Genomic DNA, 11,523 nt, shown 5'->3' with positions numbered 1-11,523 from the left:
AGACGCTCCTTTTGTCGGATCCGTTTCGAGCTGGCTCCCCGGGGTTTACGACTGACAAATATCCCCACTAAAACCCCTAAATAATAAAAACAATTCCATAGGTTTGCAGAAATACTTCTGGTTCATATTTGAAGCGAAGGGTGAGTACTGAGGCGTGATTTTAAACCGATATAGACGGTTTTCTAGTTGTCCGTCCCCGAGTGTTCACAAAATTCATGGCGGCTTTGCAGTGAGGGCTTTGGGGCGACAGCAAGTTAGCCAAGGCGCCAGCTGGCTTACTAGTTGAATTAATCAATGATTTTTTACATTGTCATTTTGGCCACTATCTACTTTATTCCCTGTGCATATATATTTGAGCAGCTTTGAGCAAAGCATCAATAATTTTACGCGTTTAATCAGTTTTGATATAATGCGATTATTGGTCATTCGCACGTGTCAAATAGAGCATGACGGCTGGCTACTGTTTAAGTGGTCGTGTGGATAGGTGTGTTTTATGGTGTCTCGTTCAATGCAACGTCGTATTTTTCGCGTGTTTTCGAGAAGTGGCTGGGTCTTGCTGAAGCCCTTGAGTAGCTTGCCAACGGAAGCTGCGTCGGGACTACTGCCGGAGTACGGGCGCCATTACTGGGGCAGCTAATGCTGGGCTGCTCGGCAGATGTCTGTGGCGTCGAACCCGGCCACTGCATGTCTGTCTGTTCCCTATTAAAACGGCTCCAACTTTTAACCAGCTGGCTGGTCAACCGAGTCTTTCTTGGAATATACTATTCCATCTCAACTTGAATTTGCATTAAAGTTTACATTTACAACAGAAAGGGGACGTTAAATGTAAACAAACAGCCCTTCGTTTGACCTTCGGGCAGCGATGACTGTGCACACCAGGGAAACGTTGCCTTGGCCGGCTACGCAGCTGCACTTCCCTCCGCTGCCTAGGCGGGCGGAGACACCGGCGGCTCTGAGCGGGTAGCTCAGCCTCACTGGAATGCATTTAAGCGGTTCCGAAACACTAGAGCCGCTTTGTATGAGAACACTTCTTGTCGCTTGTTTGTCGTGACAGCTGATAACGATTCTTGATGCATTTTTTTGACGGCTGCATTAAAACCAGTATTTTTTAACAATAACAAGAACGAATCCCTGAAATACTCGTGTAAGCCTCGGGACTGACCATTTCTAATTTAAAACAAAGCTGTTAGTATAGACAGTTTTTACAAAAGACAATTTTGTAAAAAAAAAAAAAAAAAAAAAAAGCGTTACTCTAGTCTATTATCTCTGTACATGCCGTGAATACCTCGGATCAATTACAGCTTTTGAATGAAAGTCTCATGGCATGTTTTGGAACGCGGCCAGGAGGAAACGCAACAGATGGACTCTCCGTATCGCAAATTACGATAACGGTTCGTTTGTGCTCCCATAGTGACAGCGGACGGCGGGTGCTGTAACCGGTCGTCAGCATGAACGGCAGCGGAGTTTCCACCGCTTCGCACAACTCACGGCTCAAAAACCAAGAAGGTATCCGCACAATATTGGTCCAATTTCAAAGCGTTTCAGTAGTGTGGGAGGATTTCAGTATGAGGGTGTGTTTTGTTTATAGCCAACTGTGTTTGTGTATCAGATGGGTGGAGCAAGGAGGACTGTGTGGCCCTATTGGAGAGGATCAGGGGTATCCTCCCTGACGCAGACTCCATGAAGTACAAGACCACGGAGTCCCACTTTGACTGGGAGAAGGTGTGCTTTGGGAGCTACACCAGCGACATGTGCAAACAGAAGTGGCACAAGGTCTCCACAGAGGTATGAGGTCTTCTAACACACACAAAGACACATACTCTTCCACTCATCCTTTTCTTTCTCCTCCTCCTTTATTCTGTCTTATGTCTTCTTCCACATGCTATTGTCGTAATAAATCAAGGGTACTTTTGGTATTTCTTAAACTTCTTGTTTAAAATGCTCCATCTACAGTTGGCTTGTTATGATATAAGTGTGCTGCTACATCTCGCCCGCTTAGACGATGTCCAAAGAAGCGTTTGTATCTAAAAGTGTGAAGAATGTATTGTGTATTTCTCCTGACACACTTGCTGTATGTATAATCTAGCACTAGTAGTTCACACACCGTGTCACACTCGTCATACTCGGTTGGATATGACTCAAATCATGGTGATGGAGGACGATGATGAAGGTGGTGTTTCTGTGTGCAGGTGCGGAAGTACCGTACCATGACGGAGCTCCTGGTGGATGCCATGGAGTTTGTGAAGAACCCCTACAAGGGCAAGAAGCTAAAGGTCAGACTGACCTCCTCACCTCAAGACGTGACCCCTCATGGCGCTGGGGGGGCTGACTGTCCACGGTTAGGCCCACGCAGAGGCAACACAAATCTGGGCGCTTTAGATCAGATCGCTGCCTGGAGCTTGACTCATTATTGGCTCCGAGGTTACGAAGCGTAGCACCACTCCGTTTGGGAAGAAGTGCAGCGGCTTCTTGGACACATGGGACCAGCTCTCATGATGAGCTTGAACACATGGTGGTTGAATGTGGAAAACCAAATGTTCCAAGCAGCACAGACACTTAAGTCCGAAAAGGAAACCACAGAAGATGACCTAATTCCATCAATTCAGACACAACCATTTAGTGGGGAGAGATAATTCTGACTCGGAGATAGAGGTGCTACACTTCGCCGATGGGGACGGCCTCGCTGTCCTTCAGTCTGATCTTTGAGCTGTTGCTCTGTGACACCCAGATACTTCCTGCATTTGTGATTATTATTCTGTGTTGACTTCCTCCCAGACCCACCCAGAATTCCCCAAGAAGCCCTTGACACCATACTTCCGCTTCTTCATGGAGAAACGAGCCAAGTACGCCAAGATCCACCCAGAGATGAGCAACCTGGACCTCACCAAGATCCTGTCCAAGAAGTACAAGGAGCTGCCCGAAAAGAAGAAGGTCTGTCTGTCTGTCTTTCTGGCTCCATGCACTGTCCTGTCTGTCTGTCTGCCTGTCTGTATGTTTGTCTGTTTGTATGGTCTGTCCTTTCTGTCTGCCTTGTTGCATGGTATATCCTGTGTGTATGTCTGTTTGTCTGTCTGTCTGCTCATCTGAAGGATAAACTAAACTCCGTAGTTATCCTTTCTACAGCAAAAGTACATCACAGAGTTCCAGAGAGAGAAGGAGTCGTTTGAGAAGAACATGGCGCGCTTCAAGTAAGTCTGGTTCACACGAAGGCTAATACTCTCACCTGATTGACTGTTTGATGAGTAACACGATGGCTGCCTGATTAGGGCCAGTCCAATCGGGGAGGGGGCCATCCTATGTTAAATGGGGTGCATGTGTGTAGGGAGGACCACCCCGAGCTAATAGAGGAGAAGAAGAAGTCAGACCTCCCGGAGAAACCTAAGACCCCCCAGCAGCTGTGGTACAACCACGAGAAGAAGACCTACATGAAGCTCCACCCGGAGGTACACACACTCCCACACACACACACACACACACATGTGTGTACCACAGCTGCATTGTGTGTGTGTGTGTGTGTGTGTGTGTGTGTGTGTGTGTGTGTGTGTGTGTGTGTGTGTGTGTGTGTGTGTGTGTGTGTGTGTGTGTGTGTGTGTGTGTGTGTGTGTGTGTGTGTGATATATAATGTGTGTGTTCCAGGTGAGTCAGAAGGAGCTGAAGGAGGCCCTGAGGAGACAGTGGTCTCAACTGCTGGACAAGAAGAGACTCAAGTGGATCAGCAAGGCTCTGGAGCTACAGAAGGACTATGGGGTGAGAGAGCATGACACGCAGAGAGAGAGAGGGAATCCCATGAAGAGAGAGCATGGGCAAGAGAGCATCACATGGAGAGAGAGAGTATGGGCAAGAGAGAATGCGTGTGAGTGAGGGAGAATTTGAAATTAAATTAAACCAAAAACATATGGTCTGAAAGAGAGAGAGACAGTGAGACGGACTGATTGAGAGGGAGAAAGTGGGATGGTCTAACTGTGTTTGTGTTCCAGGACAGTATGAGAGTGTACCATGAGGCCCACCCAGACCTGACCTCGGAGGAACACGTCAAGTCCGTCCTCACCAAGGCAGAGAGGCAGCTCAAAGACAAGTTTGACGGCCGGCCCACCAAACCTCCACCGTAAGTCCCCACCTTTAATGCTTTCCCCTGGGTAAGACCTCCACTGTGACCCCCCACTCTACTAGTCCTCCAGTCCCAGCTTTATTGCTTTCCCCTGGGTATGACCTCCACTGTGCCCCCCCCCCCCACTCTACTAGTCCTCCTGCCCCAGCTTTATTGCTTTCCCCTGGGTACGACCTCCACTGTGTGACCCCCCACTCTACCAGTCCTCCTGCCCCAGCTTTATTGCTTTCCCCTGGGTACGACCTCCACTGTGTGACCCCCCACTCTACCAGTCCTCCTGCCCCAGCTTTATTGCTTTCCCCTGGGTACGACCTCCACTGTGACCTTCCACCCACACTCTACTCGGCCTTCTGCCCCAGCAGGCCAGGAGGTTCTAGCAACCGGACAGGGTCACTAGTTCGATGCCCCAGTTGTGTTTTGAAGCCAGAGCCTTGTCTCACGGCTCATTACATGCTCTGACCTGTGGCCGTCCGTTTTTGTTGTTGTTTTAATTTAGCATTTTATTAAAGTAGAAACAGCAAGATGTTGAAAAAAAAATTCCCCCCTTCTCTGCTCCCTGCCTCGTACGTTTCTCCTCTATTTATACGTGTTGCATTCAGGCGCCTGATGGACAGGAATTATAGATTACGCAAACAAATCAGGGAAGAGATGCCCTGATGCGTAAGAAATGAGCCAGGAGCGGTCTAACGTCTAAATGATTGTCTCACACAGAGGCAGGCGCAGTCAACTAGAAACGGATATCATCACAGTGCATTTCACTCACTAACAGCTGACAGATGGCTATGGTCTTACAAAATTACACTCAAATTATAGCTCTTAAATCTTGCCTATAGCACCTTTTTCTAAGGGTTGTAACAGTAGATTATGGGCCTACATTTCAGACACTGCTAGAGCTCTGTCTGATCCTTCGTCTGGAGCCTTGACTTACTGTATGTGTTCTGTAGTTGAGAAGGTTCTGTCCTGGATGTGTTCTGTAGTTGAGAATGTTCTGTCCTGGATGTGTTCTGTAGGTGAGATGGTCCTGGATGTGTTCTGTAGGTGAGAAGGTTCTGGATGTGTTCTGTAGGTGAGAAGGTTCTGGATGAGTTCTGTAGGTGAGAAGGTTCTGTCCTGGATGTGTTCTGTAGGTGAGAAGGTTCTGGATGTGTTCTGTAGGTGAGAAGGTTCTGTCCTGGATGTGGTCTGTAGTTGAAGGTTCTGTCCTGGATGTGTTCTGTAGTTGAAGGCTCTGGATGTGTTCTGTAGTTGAGACGGTTCTGGATGTGTTCTGTAGTTTAAGGTTCTGGATGTGTTCTGTAGTTGAGACGGTTCTGGATGTGTTCTGTAGTTTAAGGTTCTGGATGTGTTCTGTAGTTTAAGGTTCTGTCCTGGATGTGTTCTGTAGTTGAGAAGATTCTGGATGTGTTCTGTAGTTTAAGGTTCTGTCCTGGATGTGTTCTGTAGTTGAGAAGATTCTGGATGTGTTCTGTAGTTTAAGGTTCTGTCCTGGATGTGTTCTGTAGTTGAAGGTTCTGACCTGGTTGTGTTCTGTAGTTGAAGGTTCTGTCCTAGATGTGGTTCTGTCCTGGATGTGTTCTGTAGTTGAGACGGTTCTGGATGTGTTCTGTAGTTGAAGGTTCTGGATGTGTTCTGTAGTTGAGACGGTTCTATGTGGGTCCATCAGGAACGGCTACTCCCTTTACTGCGCTGAGCTGATGGTGAACATGAAGGACGTCCCGAGCACGGAGCGCATGGTGCTGTGCAGCAAGCAGTGGAAGATGATGACCCAGAAGGAGAAGGACATGTTCCAGAAACGCTGCGAACAGGTCAGGGAACACTAACTAACTAACTACCAACCAACCCGCCCCAAAAACAACCAGCCACTGACGGCCAACCCGCCCCAAAAACAACCAGCCACTGACGGCCACCTCCGTAAGACTCATTTTTGCCCAATGGCTTTAAACAATGTTTTTTATTTTTACGAAATACCTTATACCGTCTGATGCTTTATCCTAATGGTACATCTATCCGTATTTAGTATTTTTCTGTTTAATTAAGTTGTTTTATATTGGCTTTTGAAAGGTGACATATACGAGTTATAGTTATTGTTATTTATTATTATAATTAGATTTGTGAAGGGCAGGTCTTCTTCTGACAATTTGAGACGCCTACTCCACCTTATGTGGCAAAACAGAGAGTCTTATGAACCTATTGCGGCCTTCTCTTTAGACGCAGAGAAGGCCTTTGATAGGGTGGAGTGGAGGTTTCTGATTCATGTTCTGGAGACCTTTGGGTTTGGACAGGGATTCATTAAGTGGATTCAGCTCATATATGCAGAACCAAAGGCATCAGTGTTGACCAATGAGGTTTTTTCAATATATCTAGAGGCGCAAAACAAGGAGACCCTCTCTCTCCATTATTGTTTATTATATTATTATAATTACGCAAGTTTTGTCATTACTGTAAAATATTCAGTTCATTTGTTGAAGACATCTGTACTTTTTATGTGAAGGTATTTGAGAATGATGCATGTCGTTAAGGATCGGGTAGACTGGGAACATTGGGCCTTTAAACCCAGAACCTTTCACTGGGAGTCAAACCCCCTCACCACCAGACCATCCTGCTGCTATCTCTGGTTTCTGATGTCCCGTCCCCCTCTCCCTCTCCCTCCCCCCAGAGAAAGAAGCAGTACGACGTGGACCTGCAGCGGTTTCTAGAGGTGAGTGCTAGCCTCTGGCCACACACTATCGGACCTTGGCTTCCTGGTTCAACTAAGAGAGCAACTCTTTCTACATAGTGTAGTGTAGAGTAGGAAAATAACCCACTGGAGTCGATCAGGAAGAAGCCTGACAAGTTGGCTCTGTCTAGCGACATCTAGTGATTTAATTTGATCACCATTGTATCACAAGTGATTTACATTCAATTGGAAAGATACACTTCATTAATGAGCAGATAGTGATTGATAATCCTGCTCATGTTGGTCTTCAGGTAGCCTGCAGATAGTATCGTTCAAACCCATAACTAAATGTCTTCATCTCTGAGTCACACACACTATCACTACAATGGTTCATTTAATAGCTAGCACAGCGATGGCTGACGTGTGTGTGTGTGTGTGTGTGTGTGTGTGTGTGTGTGTGTGTGTGTGTGTGTGTGTGTGTGTGTGTGTGTGTGTGTGTGTGTGTGTGTGTGTGTGTGTGTGTGTGTGTGTGTGTGTGTGTGTGTTGCCTCTCCAGAGTCTTCCAGAAGGAGAGCGGGACCGCATCCTGACAGAGGAGAAACTGGGCGGGTCCAAATTGGGTATGGGCGTGGCCGGCAGCCCCCACCGAACCAAAGCCCTCACTGCCAAGGTATGCCTCCTCCCGCTTCGGCTCAGATTGACCCCTTTATAGAGCGTCTAGTGAGGGCCAGCCCTGATGGTTCTGACGGTTCCAGGAGCGCAGCCGGGAGCCCGAGCCAGAGAACTGGGTCCAGGGGGCCACGGCCAAGGAGCGCCGGGAGGCCCGGAAGAGGACCAAGCTCCCGGAGACACCACGCACCGCCGAGGACCTGTGGCAGCAGAGCGTGATCGGAGACTACCTGGCCAAGTACCGGGTGAGCCCCCTCCTCCTCTTCCTGCAGCTCCATCAGCTCTCCCCCCCCCCCCCTCTTCCCACAGCTACATCAGCTCCTCCTCCCTCTATCAGCACCTCCACCTCCTCCTCCTCCCCCTCCCCCCTCTTTCGCCCCCTCCACCGCCTCCTCTACCACCCTCACCTCCTCCACCATCACTACTATCACCTCCTCCTTATAAGCTCCTCCACCTTTTTCTCTTCCTTCTGCCACCTCCACCACAATCACCTCCTCCACCAGACTTCTCAGCTCCCCCACTAGACTAGCACCTAGTACCTCCTTCTCCACCAACATTATCACCTCCTCCTTTTCCTCCATCATATCCTCCTCCTATTCCAGCAGATTACTCAGCTCCTCCACCTTTTCAGTTCTTCCTCCCACCTCCACCACTATCTCCTCCTCCTCCTCCTCCACCGCCTCCTGCTCCCCCACTGCTAGTACTGTGACACTATAGTGACCCTACGTTCACCACTCAAGCTTCAACACAATAGTAGAACAGTGGTGCTGTGTGTCCTGCTGCAGAGCGACCGGAAGAAGGCCCAGAGCGCCATGGAGGGGGCCTGGAGGTCCATGGAGAAGAAGGAGAAGATCCCCTGGATCAAGAAGGCTGCCGAGGACCAGAAGAGATACGAGGTTCAGTATCAAGCTGTGGTCAGTGACCCCCCTCCCCTCTCCTCCCTCCTCCACCCGACTCTCCCCCCCCCCCCCCCCACCTGTCCAAATCCTCCCCTCTCTCTGCGCCGTTGTAGCACTCGTCATTTCGGTGGGACTTTCAAAGTCACCCTGGACCTCTCTTTAAATAGTTCTTAAAATGTAGTAATACATTTACCTAGGTGTGGAACCCCCAGTGTAATCCGTCCACATTGTGATGCTGATGGGTGCTGGGGTTCTAGTTGAGCTGTGTGTGTATAAAGTGGTCTCGGCTGTAATGAGTCCTCCCTTCCTGCAGAGGGAGCTGCTGGAGAACAGGACGCCTGCTGGGGGACAAACCAACAGGAAGCCCAAGTTTGAGGGGGAGCCCAAGAAGCCTCCCGTGTAAGTGGGACGCCTCTGATAAAGTGTGTGTGTGTGTGTGTGTGTGAGAAACTTGCACTGTTTATATATACAACTTGTGGGCTGTGTATATGTATCTCATATCTGTGTGTGTGTGTGTGTGTGTGTGTGTATAACGCGGTGGCTCTGCAGGAGCGGCTACCAGATGTTCAGCCAGGAGCTGCTGACCAACGGGGAGCTGAACCGGCTCAGCCTGAAGGAGCGCATGGTGGAGATCGGGAAGCGCTGGCACAAGCTCAGCCTGGCCCACAAGGACAAGTACAAGAAGATGGTGGAGGAGCAGCAGGTGGAGTACAAGGCCGAGCTGGACTCCTGGGTCAAGGTATGCCCACATACACGCACACGAAGACGCTCACGTACACGCACACCTTAAACACACCAAACAATAAAAAATAATAATAATAATAACGGTGTTGAATGTAAGATTTAAGAGCCTTTATTCAAGTGTAATTTGTTAGAAGTGCTGTAGCCGGCAGAGAATGTGAGAATATCTGATTGGTTTGGCTGCGCCTGTCTGAGACCATTTAGAGTTCAGGCAACTCATTTCTAACCAATCAGGGCATATTCTCTGACTTAACCAAAACAACCTATGAACCTAAACGTAAGCTTCCTTTATTCTGTATTGTTGTTCTTCATATTTGAGCATTTAAAGAAAAGGATTTGAACCATGGATCAATGCTTCGTCCTGCACGACTTTATCACTTCCAAAGCCTGTTATTGTGTGTTAACTGACTCTCCTGCCTCTCTCTCTCTCTCTCTCTCCACCAGTCTCTCTCCCCCCAGGAGCGGGCACTCTACAAAGAGTTCTCGTCCACGGTGAGTAGGACACGCGCCCGTCCTCCTCCAGCCAACCGTCCTCTCTGACACCGGGTGGCGTTGACCACGCAGCCTCTGACGTCGGCCATACATGTCTCACTCACTGTGTGTGTGTGTGTGTGTGTTACAGAAGCGGAGAAGCAGCACCAGGGTCCAGGGGCCCGGGGCCAAGGTACGGGTCACGGCCAGGGGTCCGGCCCCGGGGGTCGCCGTGGGTAAACGCTCCATGGCGTACCGGGCCAAGGTAAAACACCTACACACACGCACACACACTTTTTCCCAAAGACTTTCAGAGTGACAGGAACCCACACACACTCAAAATACTAATGTTCAACATGCACACCTCACTCACCAGCCATGTGTGTCTGTCTAGTAAGGTGTCATAACAGAAGGGTCTCCTACAGGTGTGTGTGTGTGTGTGTTTATTAAAAGCCAATCTGCTCATTGTTGAGCTGATTAAACAGAAGGCTCTCCTACAGGTGTGTGTGTGTGTGTTGCGCTGATGAAACAGAAGGGTCTCCTACGTGTGTGCGTGTGTGTGTGTGTGGTGAGCTGATTAAACAGAAGGGTCTCCTACAGGTGTGTGTTGAGCTGATTAAACAGAAGGGTCTCCTACAGGTGTGTGTGTTGAGCTGATTAAACAGAAGGCTCTCCTACAGGTGTGTGTGTTGAGCTGATTAAACAGAAGGCTCTCCTACAGGTGTGTGTGTGTGTGTGGTGAGCTGATTAAACAGAAGGCTCTCCTACAGGTGTGTGTGTGTGTGGTGAGCTGATTAAACAGAAGGCTCTCCTACAGGTGTGTGTGTTCTTCTATGTGTTCTCCAGCAGGACACGTCTGAGTCGGATGAGGACGACGAGAAGAGTGACTCCTCGGACTCGGAGGACGACGACGACGAGTCGTCAGGGAGCAGCGACAGCGACGACGACGACGAGGTGGGTTCCTCCTCCTCCCGTCGCCACCGGTTTAAAGGGGCCCCATTTTGTAATGGTTGTGCTCCACAGCCGTTCAGTGACACCCGCAGTAGTGAGCGTGTGTGTCTCGTGATAACCTGAAGCTCTCCCATATGTCCACCGCTGTGTGTTCTGGGAATTGACCGTGAAGCTCTCAGTCAGACTAGAACCACTGTAGCCAGATCAAACCGGGGCAGAGTAGGCCAAGCCGACGGCCGGTCACCGGTGCTAAACCTACCAGGTCTAGTAACCTCTCCCCGTCTTCCTCCCGCCCGCAGAACGATGACGACGATGATGAGGACCAGTCGGGGGACAGCAGCTCCTCAGAGGAGAGCAGCGACTCGGACACGGACTAGCAGCACAGGACAGGAGAAGTTGTGCAGGCCACGCCTCCTCACAAGCCATTTTTTGTTTTGGTTTTTCCGGCGGACCAATGGGCAGCGTCGACACCAGACTGCCGTCATCCTGGCCCCGCCCATAGCGGACAAGGGCGAGCGAAGGACCTACGTTACGCAAACGTACACGTTTCTGACGGACGCTCGGCGCCTCTCGTGGGGGTTGTTACATGTGTTTCCCCAAGTGTTTGTTGGGCGTTACCGTTTGTTTGGTTTACATTTTAAGAAAAAAAAATGGCCTTTAACCTTGATGTGTCACTATTTTTTATCATGAATATAAACTTTAACAAGCGCGTTTAAGCTTTTTGATTTAGTTTTTTTTTTTTTTTTTTAAGACTGGGATTTGTACAGTTGAACAGGAAGGGGACTTTTGAGGTCCCGGTTGCTGACTGGTTGTCCAGGGTTGGGAGGAAGTTCTTCAGTTCCCACTCAACGATTTTGGACAAAACGTTAATTAAAATGCACTTTTTTCTCATCCGGTCTCGGAGGTTTTTTTAATCCAAACATTTAAAAGCAACATCACGCCTCAAGGAATGACAAGACACCAGGGTTAGATTTTTATATTTTATATAGACATTTGAGGTCGATAGATTTATATATAGAATATAAACA

The 11,523-nt window shown here is 49.0% G+C and overlaps 1 protein-coding gene across 3 annotated transcripts; it reads left to right on the top strand.

Moving 5' to 3' along the window:
- Positions 1-11,386, top strand: ubtfl (upstream binding transcription factor, like). 3 transcript variants are annotated; one of them, XM_084481200.1, is made up of 20 exons: positions 1-140; positions 1,412-1,506; positions 1,610-1,785; positions 2,190-2,273; positions 2,776-2,931; positions 3,124-3,188; positions 3,323-3,443; positions 3,637-3,747; positions 3,978-4,105; positions 5,772-5,913; positions 6,765-6,806; positions 7,321-7,434; positions 7,520-7,678; positions 8,219-8,329; positions 8,646-8,731; positions 8,882-9,071; positions 9,518-9,565; positions 9,696-9,809; positions 10,391-10,498; positions 10,795-11,386. In XM_084481200.1, exons 2-20 carry the CDS (start codon positions 1,449-1,451, stop codon positions 10,870-10,872), a joined length of 2,091 nt encoding a protein of 696 aa, XP_084337326.1. In that variant the 5' UTR covers positions 1-140; positions 1,412-1,448; the 3' UTR covers positions 10,873-11,386. The 3 variants fall into 3 exon arrangements, with proteins under 3 accessions (XP_084337326.1, XP_084337325.1, XP_084337324.1); XM_084481199.1 differs by having other exon boundaries at positions 8,219-8,347; positions 10,394-10,498; XM_084481198.1 differs by having other exon boundaries at positions 8,219-8,347.
- The last annotated feature ends 137 nt before the right edge of the window (positions 11,387-11,523 follow it).

Source organism: Micromesistius poutassou (assembly GCF_964030765.1).
Source record: "Micromesistius poutassou genome assembly, chromosome: 16".
NCBI classification, from domain to species: domain Eukaryota; kingdom Metazoa; phylum Chordata; class Actinopteri; order Gadiformes; family Gadidae; genus Micromesistius; species Micromesistius poutassou.
This window is presented reverse-complemented; position numbering and strand designations above follow the sequence as displayed.